Below are 18,151 nucleotides of genomic sequence, written 5' to 3'. Positions count from 1 at the left end.
GCATTTCCCAGGAGGCCACCAAAGAGGAAGGACAGTAGAACTGCATTTCCCGGCAGGCCACTACACAGCGACGCGGCGCGTAGCGAACGTGCTGCGTGTTGCCGTTGGAAACGGCGGTCGCCGCCGCGGGAGGATTGATCCGAGTCGCCAGTTGGAGCGGAGAGAAAAAGCGGAAGATTCTGACAGCGGCACCCGGGACAGAGGGACGCGGAGCCGGGAGGAGTCTGCGGGCCTGAGGTGCAGAAGTGTTAAGACCGTAAAAGGAGTTGGGCTGGTTGCTGCATAACGAAAACGCAGGAAGCTTGTGAGAAGACGGCGGTTTTAAGATATTTTAATTAATTTTAAATATACTGCTCACAATGTCCACCAAAGGTAAACTCATTTCGTTTATTGTATATTTAAACACGGATAACACGCAGTCACCCTTACTGAATAGCGCTCAGTAACGGGTTAGATGAGGGATGCATCGTCCCTCATGTCATCAACCCAAACTTTATTGGAGCATAAGTCTTTTATTTTCACAACCTCTTAACTTACTCAAACTAGATCGGATGTCATTGCCTCCAGAGCTGCTCCCGCTGTGCCCTTAATCGTGTCGCTGATTAGGTTCTCTCGGATGTCTCCGATTTTAAGGGCGAATTGTAATTGCGGTGTACAGTACATGAACTCTCCTGGATTTTTTTCTAGCTGAGCTCTCAGTTAAGTAACTGGTCTAATTATCTAATTTACTGCATCATTGTTGATACGTCTAATCAGGCCCTGAAGTGTTTTATAAGTAACTGTCTCCTTAATGAAGCGGTCGTTTTAAGTCATCAGCTGTAAAGTATATTTAGAAACTCTACTCAGTTTGGAAGAAAAAAACAGAGGACAGTCCAGGAATGTAGTCTCAGACCCCTGGGTCTGCTAGACTAAGGTTGGAAAATGGCCTGTCTGACCGCTGCTCCAGTCGTTGCTGCAATCTGCTTGTGTCTTTAGTGTGGCAGCATCCCTACGTCAACATCTTCAAGCACGTCCGGGTGGAGGACTGGAAGAAGTGCTCCAGAGAGGGGGATGTGACGACATACATGGTACAGCAACAGAGCACGCCGCGCCTGGCGGGAGACGGGCCGCCCCCGGCCTCAGCTGGAGCTGGCCTGTGTCCACGCCGTCCTCTGTCCTCTGATTTAATCTGTGTCCCGTGTGCTGTGGGCTGCTCTTCCCGGATTTGGGGCGTCTCGGAGGTGATTTGTCAAAGTGGCGGCCTCTGTGGATCTGCCAGGCTTAAAACCCCTCTTAGAAGGTGTCTCGAATGTTGTTTTTAAACCAAACGGGAAAAGGTCAGTCCTGAAGGGCCTGGAGTTTGCGTGGGCGAGTGCCAGTGCTGGTCTTGGCCCCGTGCTCCTTCTATGTTGTAAATAAGTGTCGGCCCGTCTTGCACGTTCCGTTGCTGGTGCCGGCAGCTGTATCACCCTGCAGCTCACAACTGGCAGCCCACTGAAACTAAGCAGATGGGAGACCTCCTGGGAAAAACTAAGGTTGCTGCTGGAAGAGGTGTGAGTGGGGCCAGTAGGGGGCGCTCACCCTGCGGTCTGTGTGGGTCCTAATGCCCCAGTAAAGGGGACACTGTACTGTAAAAAGGCGCCGTCCTTTGCATGAGATGTGAAACCAAGGTTCTGACTCTCTGTGGTCATTAAAAATCCCAGGGCGCTTCTCGAAAAGAGTAGGGGTGTAACCCCCGCGTCCTGGCGAAATTTCCTATTGGCCCTTACCAATCATAATCCCCATCTCTGAACTGGCTTCATCACTCTGTCCTCCTCCTCACTGAGAGCTGGTGTGTGGGGAGTGTACTGGCGCACTATGGCTGCCGTCGCATCATCCAGGGGGGGCTACACACTGGTGGTGGTGGAGGGGAGTCCCCATTACCTGTAAAGTGCTTTGAGTCAAGTGTCCAGAAAAGCGCTATATAAGTGTAAGGAATTATTATTATTAGTGTCTCGTTATTCCAAGGGTCCCATCCGGCTTTTTTTTAATGGTTCCGGGGAAACTGATGTTTGCAAAGCTTATTAAAAGCGAGATGTATCTACAGTAAGCCTATCTCTTACAAACATATCATGAATGAAAGTACTGAGGGAGTCCTTGCCCCACACTTGTGGGTGTGTTAGTTGATGGCAGACTTTTACAATTACAGGGTTAGGTGTTGGATCACTGGTTCATTGACAGTAATGAAAACTGCACACGCTGCCTCCAGTATTATTGTGCGGTACAAAAGATAGCTTTACATTTGTGTGTTAGACAGTAATTACTGTCTATATTCATAACAATAAGCATAAAATGGTTCACTATCATCAATGTTTTGTGAGTATCGTACAAAATAACATTAATATATTACAAACACAGTCACGGGAAGTGCATATAAAAACAACTTTTTAATTGGGTCTTTAAAATCCTTGCATGTCCTACATGTGCATTTACCTTTAACATTACAAAGATCACGTCTTCTCTCTCCTGGTATCCTATGGAATGTGATTTTCATTTGTTTCTAGTCTGTGAAATTACTTCATCTGTCTCTCTCTACAGTCTGTTATTTTGATTTCTTTTACCTTTCAGGACAAAACCCTTAAGTGCTCTGTGTATCGGATCCGCGGATCCATCCCAGCAAGCAACTACATCCTTCTCCCTAAAACAAGCACCCAGTCGCTGGGACTGACCGGCCGCTACCTCTACCTGCTCTTCAGACCCAGCCCTGGCAAACACTTTGTGGTGCACCTGGATGTAGCCACTGAGGTACTGGGATGATGAAGTCTATGTATAACTAATAAAATATCTGCATTTCTTTGCTTTCTTTCATACACTAACAGTACACTGAGTTCCACTGGCCCACCATAAAGGAGGAAATAATGAGCCAAGCTCGATAAAAAAGCAAAATAACCTAGAAAAAACAAAAACAAAGCAGATTTCTTTTATTCAACAATTTGACAAGTCAGCATAGAGAGTGGCACATATTCTAGTCTTCTGTCATTTAGAGGTCTTAAAACGTTTGCAAAAGAGGCTCACATGGAAATTTGTTTGGCAGTAGGCAGTATTTTCTGAGGCTGTGCCTCCCTGTGGTAATCGCAGTTCACCCTCCTACACCTTCTTCTCCTGGCCAAATAATTGCTTGCTCTGATTATTCGTAATAAGGTAGAAGGGCCACAGTACTGAATACCTTAAGAGCAGCAGTGTCCACTGTTGAATTGCAAAAGTGTGATCTTAAGCTGCCCTGATTTAGATTTAAGAAGGGAAAAGGGTGATGGAGCAGTGGCTCTGTGGCTAAGGATCTGTGCCTGTGGCTGGAAGGTTGCCGGTTCAAATCCCGCAGCTGGCAGAGGAATCCTACTCTGTTGGGCCCCTGAGCAAGGCCCTTAACCCCAGCTGCTCCAGGGGCATGCTGTATTAGTGACTGACCCTGCGCTCTGACCCCAAGCTTCTCTCTCCCTTTCTGTGTGTCTCATGGAGAGCAAGCTGGGGTACTGTATGTGAAATGACAAATTCCTACTGCAAGAAATTGTATATGGCCAATAAAGTGATCTTGTCTTATAACCTTTTCAGGATGGCCAGGTGATCCGCATCTCCTTTTCCAACCTCTTCAAGGAGTTCAAATCCACTGCCACCTGGCTGCAGTTCCCCTTCATCTGCGGAGCTGCCAAGGGCTCTGTGTACGAGAGCACTGCTCAGACCGCCCGACAAGGTAAACAGCACAGCCCGTCATCCCGAAAATCTGGAATTTGTATCCCGAAAATCTGGAATTTGTAGGCTTTCCCTTTCCTCGCTGGGATCATCTGTAATGTGGTAATGAGTTATTTTACTTCCTTAAGGGCTGACTGAGCTGATCGTTTCCTGTTTGACACATTAAAACACAAGTTTTTTCCTCCCTTCAAAATCGGAGCCCCCTGCGATCTGTTGCACATCCCTCCAATTAACCCAGCCCCCTTAATTAGTGCTCATTGTTCTCTTGTGTTGTTGACTGCAGAATTAGTATGAATAATCTTCCTTTACACTAAAGCCGTAGAGATCAAGCTCTTTTTTTTAACTAAAGCGCTGGAGTAGCATCTGTTTGAACAGGTTTCTTGTTGTTATCCTGAAGAAACTGCCATTAGGCTGAAGTGGTGGAAAGCTGGATGTTCAAGGTGTAGTGAGTTGCCATCTCTTTCTTTGACTCCCCCCGAGGCCTGGTGGGTCCTGCCCCCCCCAGTGTGCGATGGACGTGTCTGATGATGGACCTGCACTATGTTCTGTCGATCTACCTGAACCGCCGCTACAGCCACCTTAAGAGCATCAAGCTGTGTGCCAATATGTCAGTGAAGAACATGTTCACCAGTGATCTGCTGTGTGACCCAGGTAGTCTGATTACAGGCTGTACAGCAGGAGTTCCCTGTCTGGAGACCCACACACCTGTTGGTTTTTGTTCTACCCAAGCTGTCAGTTACACCATTGAATCTGTAATATTAATAATAATAATTGCTTACACTTACATAGTACTTTTCTGGACACTCCACTCAAAGTGCTTTACAGGTAATGGGGACCCCTCCACCACCACCAACGTGCAGCCCCACCTGGATGATGTGACGGCAGCCATAGTGCGCCAGTACACTCCCCACACATCAGCTATCAGTGGGGAGGAGAGCAGAGTAATGAAGCCAGTTCATAGATGGGGATTATTAGGAGGCCATGATTTGTAAGGGCCAATGGGAAGTCTGGCCAGGATGCCGGGGTAATACCCCTACTCTTTTCGAGGAACACCCTGGGATTTTTAATGACCACAGAGAGTCAGGACCTTGGTTTTACGTCTCTTCTGAAGGACGGTACCTTTTTACAGTATAGTGTCCCCATCACTATTTTGGGGCATGAGGACCCACAGAGACCGCAGGTTGAGCGCCCCCTACTGGCCCCACAACACATATTTGCTTAATAACAGGAGGATTTGAACTTTTGTGGCTGTTCTCAGATTTTGAACTTACCGGCGATAGCCTTTTAGCTATTGCCTATTTCCTCATTAAAATCAAATGGCAAACTCCTTGAGTCCAAAAATATACTTGCAAATATTACAATCAAGCAGCTTGTTAATTCAATGAAGGCTTCAATTAGGTAATTAAGCTCAGCTGGAATGAAATCCAGCAGGTGTGAGGCCTCCAGCACCAGGACTGGGATCCAATGCTATACTAGATAGGGGGAGGGGTTAGCAACGCCTGCATACAAAATGCCGTTGCAGTTTATAAAAGGTGAAGATTGCCTAAATTGCTTTTTTCCTATGATTGAATTGATTCGTATTACATTTTGCCCTATTTGTGATTATTGTGGTGCTGATTATACCAGAAGTTGGCCAGAATCACGTCCTTGCTCATACAATTTCCCCCTGTTTAGCTTAAAGCTTCTGTTTAAGAAGTGCCCATGGTCTCCCTTGGATTGTACTATGGTTTACTACACCTCTCCGTGCTGTATTTTTAATATGCTACACTGTGCTTGTACTGTGGTGTACCACCACAAACTGTCTAAAAGGTTTGTATGCTGTTATTGTTAACCTATATGTAGTCCAAGCAGCCTTTTTAAAGACAATGTAAGTGGAGCTGTAGCAATCTAGGACATTATCCCAGCCCTTCAGTGACATTCCCTCTAATTATTTTCTTCAAAGCGTTTCCTGCATGTTTTACCCGTTTTGTAACATCCTAGGCTTGACCTTCTCTGAAGCCAGACAAGCTGGAGTCGAGGCCCTGCAGGGTGCTAGTCCCATGCCACGCGAGATGAGTTTTCCTGTGCCAAAAGGGGGCAGTTGGCATGATCTGTATGACTACATCAGGTTGGTGTCTTTGTCGTTAACGCCTCATTTCATGTGAAGTCCTTCTCTTGGACGGTCAGCATGTTATGCTTGGCAGAGGCTAAGTACCTTTTCCTAATTTCACTTGAGGAGCTATTGGGTTATTCACACCTGTCATAGTCCAGGTCAGAGACTGAAAACGATAGCTGTGCTGATGTGAAGCACGTTCTGTACCTCACACTGACGTGCTGCATCCTGGGGTCTGTGACTAAGCCCATGAGGGAAGAGTCGGCACCCGATTCAGTTGCAGACTTATTAGAAGACACTTAACAGTGAAATATTGAATAGTTGAGGTTATAATTCTGTCAGTGGAACTTCGCATGTTTTACCCTTTATTCTGCATGTTCGTTCCCTAGGTTTCCTTCAGATGGAACCAAGATGCCGTTTGATTCTATTCAGAAAGGACATGTTCCTCGAGCTGCAGGTAAGTGCAGTGTGACCTTCCAGTGGGATTCTTATCTCACAGCCACTACCCTGCTGTGGATTATGCACAGTATATATGTTTGTGTGTCTGATTTGTTTTTGCTTCTTATTGTCTTTTCCCAATAGGTGCTCCGGTACTTCCGAGCCCTGTTAGAGAACCGGCTCGCAGTGTGAACGTCAGCAAACCAGTGCAGGACCGAGTCTCTTTGATTCAGCAGATCACCACCCCTAAGCCCGTGAGTCTCCGTTATTCGGGCACTTAGGGTGAATAAATAGAGGCCTATTTCTGTTTTTAGTGCTGTGAAACGTTTTGATGAAATCTGCTATATACTGATGGCAGATTATTATTAATTCTTAAATATTCAGCAGATACTATTGTGTATAAATATTTGATGCTGTTTTGGTTAAGAAAGGCTGGTGGACACCTTAGTAAGTGTGTGTTGCTGTGTCTCGGCAGCGTCCCCGCCATCGCACGCCCCCGGTGACTGCCAGCATCCCTGAGCTGGGGAGGGTGTCCTCGGTGCCAGTGGGCGAGGAGCTCGGGGAGAGCTGGCCTGGGGGCGGGAGGACCACAGAGCAGGGAGCAGAGGGAGACAGTGGGACTCCCCTCACTTCTGATGATGGAGCAGTCCATGTCTTCGCACACAGGGACAGTGACATCACTGTCCCCAGGCATGACAGCGACACAGAAGAGGTGAAAACTCTGGCTTCAAAGCGCTCCTAATTATCTCTGGAGTTCCTGGTTTCTCCGTTCACTAATTCCGTCTTCCCTGCTGTTTCCTGTCTCTTCCCATTCCCTACTTAACAACTATTTTTCGGAGCAACTGGATTTCTGTATATCAGTTTACACTATGACCTATAATTTTTTTCTTCTTCCAGACGGTGTGCACTAAAGTGACCAGACCAGTGTCCCTGCAATCAAAGAAAGTATTGGAGCGTACAGTAAGGATCTGATCTCTGCCAGTTTTCCCTTTGCACTGAGTCTTTAGACAAGGTGTGCTTTAAGAACAAAAACCTGCTGGTGATCTTTTTAAAGTTGTGATCCCAGTTCTTGACTTGGACAGGGACTCTTAATAAACAGTGTAGAATAAAGGAGATACTGACAGTTTTTCTTATTGATTGTAGTTAGTAGTTAGTAGTTCCACAACTGCTCTTACAGGGCAGATCCTTATATAGATTGATCCTTAAAAAACAAATATTCTAGATGGGCCCAATGGCCTGCTCTCATTTGTAACTATTCTTAATGTTCTAGGATAAAACTACAAACATCTGGCTCTTTATTCAACTATGGTTTAAATGTTTTATTGGTATTTTATGTGACCCTTTAAGATACACGCCAGCCAGTCTTGGTGTAAATGTCCATCACAGTTAAAGCTTCAGATTACTGTGTAATCTGAAATTACTGTGTGGGTACAGTGGTGTTAAGGGCTGATATTTGTTTGTTTCAAAGTTGCCATGGGAAGTCTGCTTTACTGCCAATGTATCTGGCTCCTAAAGCATAGACTTTTTTTCTGCAGATCCTGCATCCTGATCCCATTCTGAAATTAAACCGGATCATCGGCTTTGGAGGGTGTACTACAAAATGTGTGAGTTAGACTTTTGAATTAGCTGCCCAGAGTAAAGATGGCAAGAAAAATGGATCAGTTCCTGCTAAAAAATATTTTTGACAAATTAGCTTGAAAACTGAACAAACTTCAGAGGTCAGTTTTTACACTGTGCAAATTGGCTTTGAGGCTTCAAGAAGTTAACTTTTTCCCAGTTTATTTACTCTTTTGTTCAACTGGAATGCTTTTTCATGGTAGAAATTATATCAGAAAAAGCTTTTGTATGCATGATCTTTGAGATCTAATGAAGATAAAATGCAAATGATTTGGTTTTGGAGCAAATGCTCTTAATTAGCCGCGTGAGTCAGTTAACCCAGTGTTTTGATGTGAATTGGGTTTGTGAACTTCCCAGGCTCTGTGGACCAAGACAGGAGAGGCTGTGGTGTATCCCTGCCATGCTGTAATTGTCTCCATGAAAATCGTCTCTGGACAGCAGAGGTTTTTTATCGGTCACACAGATAAGGTATGTTTGAAAGCAGCCTTCAGTCTTTTTGATATGCGGGGAATCACATTATACAGATAAAACCTTCAGACCCTTAGCCAGAGTGATTTATTAATGGCATCAGACTCGACTTAAACTAAACCGTGAACCTGAAAGCGAGAATTTCACTACAAATCCACATCCATGAAGTAACAGAAAGAAACAAATAACATGTAATTGTAGATGTGCTGTAGTTTCTAGACATAGGGGAAATGAGTAAAATACTCACTTGCTATATACGGTAAAGCACTCATATGCTTTACCTTTATTAAAGCTAAAGGTTATACGAGGCTGCCCCTGAAATGACATCAGCTCCGTTTTCCCAAGCCAAGCAAGCAGAATTCAAGATTGTCAGCATCTCAAACATGTGTTGAGTCCATTTCAGTATGATTATCAAGTTCTCTATACATCAAAGATCTCCCCTTTCTTGTCCTTTAAAAGCAAAGGAATTTTGTTAAGATAGCCTCCCAAGGCTCCAGACCGAGACTTAAAGATGGTAGATATGACTAGATCACATGTTTGCTCACTGTCTTTTTAGGTTTATTGCCACAGGATCCTGCAGCATGCTACAAGTACCTTAGCCTTTAAAAAATGCATGGGCAAAGGCCCAAGCACTTTTCACTGCTTTCTCCCCGAAAGAGAAAAATGAGTGAGGGGAAAACATTTCCTTGCCATCTACATCGTAAAAGAGCAAGCCTAACGATATGATCAAGGCTTGCAGTTTTCTGGGGTCCGCTTAGGATTTGTGGTTCTGTGCTCTCTGCTGCAGGTGTCTGCTCTGGCGTTCAACGGCAACAGCACTCTCCTGGCCTCGGCGCAGACAGGCAGCCTGAGCGCGGTGCGCGTGTGGGGTTACCAGAAGGGAAGCTGTCTGGCCATGTTCAAGACCCACGCACACTCTGTCTCCTCGCTCAGGTATCCCATCACTCCCTTGTCACTGGGGCCTCCGCCAGGGCCACGTTCTGGGAGAACCAGGGAGGCTATAACTCACAAACCCCACTCTGTGCAATTCCAGAAAACATCGTCCAACGCCCCAAATTTTGCTGCAAGTGACAAGACAGCAATGAATGATTTGTGAAATAAATATTCAAGGCCAAGAAGTGTGTTTTTAATCCAAACTACGGGAGGCGTGGCAGTAGTTTTATTAAGCAGTTAATTATTTGTCCTGTCTCAGTAACCATGTGGAGCATGTTTTATATGTGCTGGCACATTCTTCCTCCGTTTCTAAGATGCATCAGGAATCTGGATATATGATATCTGTTAATATTAAATTAAAAAAGGGCAGGATCCGTACAAGTGCAGAGTTCCATTTCTAGGCAAATGATGCAGTTTAAGCCAAGTAAACACCTGAATGGGTCTTTGTCACTGTTCTTCTTTGTCGATGGTTTTAGTTTCATTTATAAAATGTCCGGCAGTAGTGTAGAACCGGTGCCGTTTTCAGTGGTCATCAGTGTCATCGGATCCAACATTTAAAACTTGTTTATTTAGAAAAGACTGATTAACTAAATGAATCCTTATTCATTTCAGTACATTTTTGGTCTCTTTGCTTCAGCTTTTCTCACAGTGGCGGAGTGCTGTGCGGAGTGGGCAAAGACTCTCATGGTAAAACCGTGAGTATTATTCTCGAACGTCAGTGTTAAACAGGGAACAAAAAATGAACCTGTGTGCTAAAACCTACTCCAATGAAATTATTCTCGCATCTTGCAGAAACTGAATTCTACCCTCATAAGAGTTTGTATTTTTTTGTCTGCAATTGTAAGTATAATAGTCATCATTTGAAATGTTCAGTTTAATTGAATAGAGATGTTCATTATTGAAATGAGTTTCATCTGTTTAAAAAAAATATAAATATTTCTATGTTTCTAGTACACTCCTTTTAAATGAATTGGGCCTGTGCAACATGGCATAATATTAGTTTCCTTTTTCCTGCAAGCTACTTGCTAAAAAAAAAAAGGCTGTCATTCTCAGCACACGGTGAGACAGGTCATTAGCTGACTGCGTTGTTACAACATCCGCAACAGCCCCCCGGTGTATCTGGTGATAACTGAGTCATCAGTCTTGGCAGCTAGAGGTGAATCCATCCTCCAGTTTATACCAGCTGTGCTGCAGACACCGAGAGTTGCAGGGTGATTAAAGGCACATGTGTCTCAATAGACTGTGTGCCCAATGTTGGCACAGGGATGTTGAGGTAAAATTAAACTGATGAAGTGCTGGCAATTTCTGGTTGCGGGGTATGAAAAGAAGACTAACTTGCAGTTCCAAGTTTGTAAAAGACGACGCCACGTGAAGGCCAGAGTGTACAGTCCCTCCAGTGACTTCTGTGAAATCCGTGTTTCTGTTCATCGCTGGGTCGTGGGGACTTGTAGTTCTTGTTCCACACTCGCTGTGTGGAGCCTTGCGGGTGATCAGGGTGTGCCCCTGTTGTGTCTGTGCTCTGGGGCAGATGGTGGTGGTGTGGAACACGCAGAAGGTACAGAGAGGCGGGGAGGTGGTGGTGATGGCAAAGGCTCACACTGACGTAGACATTCAGGCCATGAAGATCGCCTTCTTCGATGACACCAGGTAAAAAAACGGACTATTTATTCAAACACACCCTCGGTGTCCATTTTGGGAACTGATGTTTTTAGATTCCTGACATCCTGACACCCCGCTGACAGGTGGCACATAAGGCATGCAGTTGTACTGACCTAGTATAGTAACGGACTCTCTACCATGGTTGCTTTTTGTGTACGATGCTCAGCTTTAGACTTTTTCAATGTTGTTTCAGCTCATCTCATTGATCTTACCATGATTTCCATGTTCAAGAGACCAGCTCCTCTTAAACTCTTTTTTGCTAATGTAAAATGTAGTATTTGGGTTCATAAATCAGTTTAGGGCAGCTGCTGTATAGAAGGCAGTACAGATGGCTGGGGTCACTGGCTCTCCGTGTGTTTCCTCAGGATGGTGTCATGTGGGAGGGATAATATCCGTCTGTGGCGAGTCCGCAGCGGGTCTCTGCGCTCCTGCCCTGTCAATCTGGGAGAATACCACTGTATGGAGTTCACAGACATCGCCTTCGAGGAGGGTCACCTCGCCGACAGGGAGCCCGAGGACAGGACTCTGTGAGTCTGACCGTCCGTCAAGCGCGGATCCGTCGAGCCTTCCTACTTCTGGCAGCACAGGTTCAGAACTGGAGCCGTGTTCCTCTGCCTAGTGCTCCACAGTGCGCTACCATTGTCTCTTTGGCTCACTGGGCCAGGAGTGGCCGAGTGAAGAGATGGGAGGGACAGTAAGGAGAGCAGTTCTGAACTGGGAATGGGGTCTTCCTCTTTTAGGAGAAAAAACACAAAGTGGGTCATTGGACACAAAAATATTTCCAAGATTTTTCTACACTGTTTTACCGCCTTACATGTGAATAAAATGTAGAAACAAATAACTAAAGAATTAAGTTGTTGATGAGCAAAAGGTGCTAAGATGTGCCTAAACCATTTCATATTTCCCATTCAAAGTAATACGATTATATAGCACAAGAGCGTGACAAAGGGTTAAGTGTGTGTTCTTGAGAATCTCCAAAGATCAGCAGGTGTGCTGAATTTATACAGATCCCTTATCCCTGCACCAGACTACTTTTGTCCTGTTTTCTGCTGAGCCACCTTTAACACCTGCGAGTGAGAGAGGCTCTGTTGAGCTCCTTGCATTAAGATTTCAGATCAACACAACAAGCGTTTGAATTGTCTTGTTTTGGATCACATGTGGGACACATCAGGAAAAACTCTTGGAGCATTTTGTTTCCTGAAACATTTTTCTTTGGTTTTCTTTTGATGCTGCTCAGGTTCGCCAGCAGCAAGAGTGGCCACATCCTGGAGATTGACTATAAGACTGTGGCCATCAAAAACGTGCGACGTCTGCTCCCGTCTCAACAGAAGCACTCTCATCACAGAGAGAAACAGACCTTCAGCTCTGGTAATAATAATTATAATAATAATTGCTTACACTTATATAGCGCTTTTCTGGACACTCCACTCAAAGCTCTTTACAGGTAATGGGGACCCCCCTCCACCACCACCAGTGTGCAGCCCCACCTGGATTATACAACAGCAGCCATAGTGCGCCAGTACGCTCCCCACACACCAGCAATCAGTGGGGAGGAGAACAGAGTGATGAAACTAATTCATAGATGGGGATTATTAGGGGGCCATGATTGGTAATACACCCCTACCCCTTTTGAGAAACGCCCTGGGATTTTTAATGACCACAGAGAGTCAGGACCTCGGTTTTACGTCTCATCCAAAGGACGGCGCCTGTTTTACAGTATATTGTCCCCGTCACTATACTGGGGCATTTGGACCCACATGGACCGCAGGGTGAGCGCCCCCTGCTGGCCCCACTAACACCTCTTCCAGCAGCAACCTTAGTTTTTCCCAGGAGGTCTCCAATCCAGGTACTGCCCAGGCTCACACCTGCTGAGCTTCAGGGGGCTGCCAGCTGTGAGTTGCAGGGTGATATGGCTGCTGGCCACTGGTAGGCGTCAGAGAGGAACAGAAGGAATCCAGCACACTCTGGCATTAGTGCATTCTTGTAACTCATACCTAGTTTAGGAGCAAGGTGGATTTACAAGGGATTATTTCCTGGTTGATATAATGGACTTAGATGTCCACATGTGAACACTACACCTGAGCTCTTCAACCAGAAGAAAGTACCTTAGGCCTCTTCTGTATAAAAACAATATAATTATAGACTAGACAAAGTAGTGCTGATTGCCATAGGTTCACAGATACAAATGAGTTTGCTTATCGGAATGACTTTCTAACACTTTATTAAAAGTTATTAATATTACTTTATTAAAAAAATCTTTTCTTGTGTTGATATCAGGACCAGGGATTGCTGTAAACAGCATCAGCATCTCCTCTGCTTTCTGCGCGACGGGCTCTGAGGATGGGTACTTGCGCCTCTGGCCTCTCGATTTCTCCACAGTCTTTCTGGAAGCAGGTAAAACACTACAGTGGCCAATTTCCTCTCCTCTGGGTTAATTGTTTGAAATTCATTTTGCTTTACAGTGCAAGTTCTGTATCTGGCACTAATACGTCTCTTATTTTAAGTAGGCCTAATGTCTGAAATGGTATTTTGGAAAAGATTTTAAAAAAGGATTACAATAAACAGAAAAGCCTAAAGTCGCACTGTTAAATCACCACTGTGCCGTAACCACTCACTCAGGTTTTAGTACAACTCGGCAGCTAAATGACAAGGTGTTCGTTCTGTTCTTAGCCATAAAATTAAAGACTTTCTTCCGCTATTTAGTACAGTCCTTTGTGACAGCATGTTATAATAATAATACAAAACGTTATTTTATATAGCGCCTTTAAAGGCGGCTTCTCAAAGCGCTTTACAGAATGACAACAACAATAAATAAAAAGAATACGCAAGATAAAACACAATTACAATATACAGAGGAGACCGTGGATGGGAGTACTAAGAAAAGTAGAAGCAGAGGGGTGAAGAATGGAACCAGTTCAGTAAAGGCTCTTCTGAAGAAGAGGGTTTTGAGTCTGGATTTGAAGGAGTTTAGAGAAGGTGACTCTCTGATATCCTTGGGCAGAGAGTTCCAGAGCTTGGGGGCATAACAGGAGAAGGCCCTGTCACCCATACATTGTAGACGGGCTTGGGGGACAGAAAGGAGAGCAGAATTAGAAGAGCGAAGGTTGCGAGGTGGGGAGTAGGGCGATAATAGTTCAGACAGGTACTGAGGTGCCAAGCCATCCAGAGCCTTATAGGTAAGCATGAGGATTTTAAAGTTCACATGGAATTTGACAGGAAGCCAGTGCAAGGACTCCAGGATAGTCCTGGTCAGGATTCTGGCTGCCCAATTTTGGACATACTGCAGTTTGTTCAAAGTAGGTTTAGATACCCCAGCGAGAAGAGCATTACAGTAGTCAATTCGAGAGAACACAAATGTGTTGATCAGCTTTTCAGCCACAGTTAGTGATAACATAGGGCGTAGTCTAGTGATATTTCTGAGGTGAAAAAATGTTAAGCCAGAATGTTAGTTCTGTTCAGATGTTAGTCAATCAGCACATACAAATCTCTTTTCCAGAACACGAGGGGCCGGTGAGCTTGGTCAGTATTGGATCAGAAGGGTTAAATGTCCTGGCTGCTACAGCCACAGGCAACCTGGGCTACCTGGACATCAGCAGCCGGGGATACAGCACCCTGATGAGGTCCCACACAGATTGCGTGCTGGGATTCAGTGTGGATGGGATCCGCAGGAAAATTGCCACAGTGTCCGAGGACCGTACCATCCGCGTCTGGGACCTGGACTCCATGCAGCAGGTGAACCTCCCGAAGTTCTCTCTCTATCGCTCTGATCCTGGAACAGATACTGATCTGAGAGCAAGAGGACAGGAACTGAAACTTCTGGCATGAACATGCTGCTGTCTCCATTGATCAATATACCTTTATCAGAAGGCCAACTCTGTTTTGGCCAGCAGTGGAATGAGATCAGAGCGGGGTTTTTTAAAATCTGTCCTAAAAGCAAAATAAAAAAATACTTTGTTAGATATTGTTTGTTGTAGGCTTTGGAAGCTTATTTTATTGTAAATGTACTTTAAAATTTAGATTTAAAATAAAAACCCAGCTGAAGTGGACATCAATCCCTTTAATACGGGAATATTTTCTGAAGCAAATCTTTGAGATACTGAAGTTCCAAAGCTTTTAAAATCTCTCTGTTGTCCATCAACAACTGGCTTTGACCTAGTCCGTGTTGCTATATGTTTGCAGCTATATGACTTTATTTCTGAAGACACTCCCTGCGCAGTGTCTTTCCACCCCACTCAGCAGGAGTTTGCCTGTGGGTTCAGATCTGGGCTGCTTCGAGTCTTTAACATCGCCACGTCCAGTCTCCTAGCAGAACACAAGTAAGCACAATGCCATATTTTCCTATTGTGCGCACACAAGCAGGTTATAATTCCTGGGTTTTTCCAGAGGTGCTTATTATTGCTGAGCACCTTGTGTTTGCTGTGTTCGTGAAGGATGTCTCCTGTTCATGGCGCAATGCTTGACCTTTTCCTACTTGTCAGCTAAGTAAAGATTCATATTTTGAATTTTCTTACAGCTTGTGCCAGCTCATTTCCTTTTTGAACACTTGGAAAAACTTCCCTAGGTTTCAACCAAGGCTGATGCACATCGGAGCAAAAGAAAGTTTTCAAACAAGAGGAGGCTATTTGGTCCATATAGCCCACTTGGTTCCTAATTGATTCATCTAGTGGTTTAAAGGCTAGGATGTCAGTATTAATCACGTCTTGTCGGCTTCTTCAAGACCACCACTAGCCTTTGTGTAAAGCGCTTCTCCTGTCCTAAACAAAACTGACTATTTCAGGCTTTGTTTTAAGAGCTGCGAGTGTGGCTTTCTTGCATTACATTTCTAATATTCTTTATTATGTAAACAGCTTGATTCTGTGATTTTCTTTTTTGAGTTCTAGCTCTTCTCTAACAACTCGGTGCTGAATTAATGTGCTCATCAGGCGCAAAACTAGCTGGGGAAATAAACAGCCTATTAATGTGCAGCAGTCTGTTGATTAAGTCACAGATGGCACAGTAATTGCAGGGCAACAAATATAAAATTGCCTAGAACACCAGTGGAAATTGTCATTGATAGATGAAATAAAGTAGGAAATCAGTGTGCTTGGTGATAACCGTTTTATGTTTTTATGTCTCTTTAACTAACCTCCCTTGTTTAACAACACACCTAGGAGAGTAGCCTTGTAACCATAAAACTGGCCTTGCCTTACCTTTAAAAAGAAATTGTTGTCTGCATCTGGCAGGTTTTCAGTCCTGTCTCTGTGTACGAGTAGGAATGTACACTGTGAGTGATTCTGTGGGATTACCCCGGTAAACAAAGCAGGGACCGCTGGCTGGAGGCCAGGCTCACAGGTGTGTTGTGTCTGTGTTCGCAGGCAGCACCGCGGGGAAGTGATCGGACTGGCCTTCTCTCCTGATGGGGAGTACATGTATAGCGCCGGCTCCCTGGGCTCCCTGGCACTCTACAACTCGGCAGAAAAGGACCACCACGTTCTCAGAGTCTTGGGTATGACTTTGGTCACCAGGAGCAAAGCAGGAAAACAGCGCTGGAATAGCGTCGACTGTCCACCTTCCTAGGAAGAAATTTCATTTTAGGAGATGTTACAGCAGCACTTAAGTATTGGCCTGTCTTTGCGGAAAAAATTAAATAAATGTATCCTAAACTCACCAAAAACCGCAAATAAATATCTTAACACCTCTTATGCTTTTGAAAGTTAGCAGGCAGCTTTCTTTTATACTTGAGGCAACTTGGTGAGCAGTATAGCAAGAGCCCTGCTGGATTCATAAGTACATGAGCCATAAATGTGGGCATGTACGAACATCGATCCCAGGCTTATGTACCTTTGCTGTCAAGGTGTGGGTGCCAGGCAGTAGCCTTGGGTGCCCCTTGCCTGATATATTACTTAGAACACGCATGCTTGTGGATTTCTTTACATCTTCTTTTAATTACTGTGTGTAATAACATATCTTTTAAGGTTGGATTAATTTTGCTTTGCCTATGTGAAGTCAGAAAGCTTACTGATGTGAGCATAGATATTAAACATATTCAAAGATTAATATCAAAACATCAATTTCTCTGCAAACTGCAAATTACAGTACCAGTACTCAAAGCTTTTTATTCTCTGGAGATTTATTGCTTTTCCACAGTAAATGACTCACCGTCAAGCATTAAGTAATTAAGGATTACATTAATTAAAATTTTGACCCACCTGCTAGTATCTCAATTGCAAATCCCGTTACTATGAATACTCCAGTCTAAGCCTAAACCCTTCCTATATGTGCAGTAGTGTTAAGTGTGGGTCATCGTTTGAGCCTTAGTTCTATGAACCCAGATTGGGAGGTATTGGCAGTGTTTGCTGGTCCTGGGCTGTGAAAGTCTATTTCAGCAGATGTTTTATAAGCTGTTGGTATTCCTCTGAAGGCAACGTTGTAGCCCGGGGGAGCGCACGCTGCCCAGATGCCCTGACAGTCAGCAGCGACAGCAGGAGTCTGGCGTTTGTGGGCCCGTCGGAACACACCGTGACGGTGATGGATGCCCGCTCCCTGGACGAGGTAGCGCGCTCTGACTCGCCTGGCAGCGCGTGCCTCTGCTGCCGTTCCGATGCCTTGCTTTGTTCTGTCGGCTGGGCGTGTAAAATTGTCATACGCTGTCGCTGCCGCACTTGTGATCATTTTAGCAACCGGGCGCTTCTCTTTAGTAAAAGCTTTGGGGAAAAAAGATTATTATTGAAACCTTATTACTGAGGTTGATACCAAGAACAGATGTGTTTACAAAACATTTAAGTGTACTTAATTGCTGTGAAATTGAAGAATAAAATATTTTTTACTTTGCATGTACAAATGATGCCTAAATGCTGCCTAACATCCCTTATGAATGTTTTCCACGTACAAATATGCATAGTAATTTTGCACAATCCTATCATTTTATAAAGCTGATATGTTTGCTTGCCTTGCCATTGTCTCTTACGGTTTCTGCCTGGCTTTATCATTCCTTAACATTCACTGCTTGAGTCACTAAGGAGGTTGAGCACGAGCAACCTTTCTCTTTTATGCCCCTTCTTCAGCTGATGCGCATAGACGTGAGCGTTCTGGATCTGGACAGCACCAGCCTGGACTCGGCCGTGAAGGTCTGCTTCCCCCCGGCCCCCACCGGACACCTGCTGGTCACCACATCGGCCAACAAGATCCTCTGGCTGAACGCTAAAACTGGACGCCTGCTCAGAGAGGTCAGCCTGAACGCTTGCTGCTCATTCGTGTTTT

General features: G+C 44.8%; 1 protein-coding gene across 1 annotated transcript in view; it reads left to right on the top strand.

Annotated features, from left to right (window-relative positions):
• The first annotated feature begins 222 nt into the window (after window positions 1-222).
• The window catches only part of wdr90 (WD repeat domain 90), a 31,896-nt gene continuing 13,967 nt past the window's right edge, over window positions 223-18,151 (top strand). Inside the window, exons 1-23 of the mRNA XM_088936856.1 lie at window positions 223-372; window positions 976-1,067; window positions 2,587-2,763; window positions 3,568-3,706; window positions 4,186-4,356; window positions 5,686-5,812; window positions 6,187-6,254; window positions 6,380-6,489; window positions 6,711-6,947; window positions 7,133-7,195; window positions 7,771-7,839; window positions 8,210-8,320; window positions 9,108-9,253; window positions 9,891-9,948; window positions 10,782-10,900; window positions 11,278-11,439; window positions 12,150-12,280; window positions 13,190-13,306; window positions 14,409-14,644; window positions 15,092-15,228; window positions 16,267-16,397; window positions 17,313-17,443; window positions 17,956-18,117. Coding sequence (XP_088792982.1) covers window positions 360-372; window positions 976-1,067; window positions 2,587-2,763; window positions 3,568-3,706; window positions 4,186-4,356; window positions 5,686-5,812; window positions 6,187-6,254; window positions 6,380-6,489; window positions 6,711-6,947; window positions 7,133-7,195; window positions 7,771-7,839; window positions 8,210-8,320; window positions 9,108-9,253; window positions 9,891-9,948; window positions 10,782-10,900; window positions 11,278-11,439; window positions 12,150-12,280; window positions 13,190-13,306; window positions 14,409-14,644; window positions 15,092-15,228; window positions 16,267-16,397; window positions 17,313-17,443; window positions 17,956-18,117 — 2,907 coding nt within the window. The 5' untranslated portion in view covers window positions 223-359. The remainder of the gene's footprint in view (window positions 373-975; window positions 1,068-2,586; window positions 2,764-3,567; window positions 3,707-4,185; window positions 4,357-5,685; window positions 5,813-6,186; window positions 6,255-6,379; window positions 6,490-6,710; window positions 6,948-7,132; window positions 7,196-7,770; window positions 7,840-8,209; window positions 8,321-9,107; window positions 9,254-9,890; window positions 9,949-10,781; window positions 10,901-11,277; window positions 11,440-12,149; window positions 12,281-13,189; window positions 13,307-14,408; window positions 14,645-15,091; window positions 15,229-16,266; window positions 16,398-17,312; window positions 17,444-17,955; window positions 18,118-18,151) is intronic.

This window comes from Atractosteus spatula, chromosome 18, assembly GCF_055471065.1.
Source record: "Atractosteus spatula isolate fAtrSpa1 chromosome 18, fAtrSpa1.hap1, whole genome shotgun sequence".
Classification (NCBI taxonomy): Eukaryota; Metazoa; Chordata; class Actinopteri; order Semionotiformes; family Lepisosteidae; genus Atractosteus; species Atractosteus spatula.
This window is presented reverse-complemented; position numbering and strand designations above follow the sequence as displayed.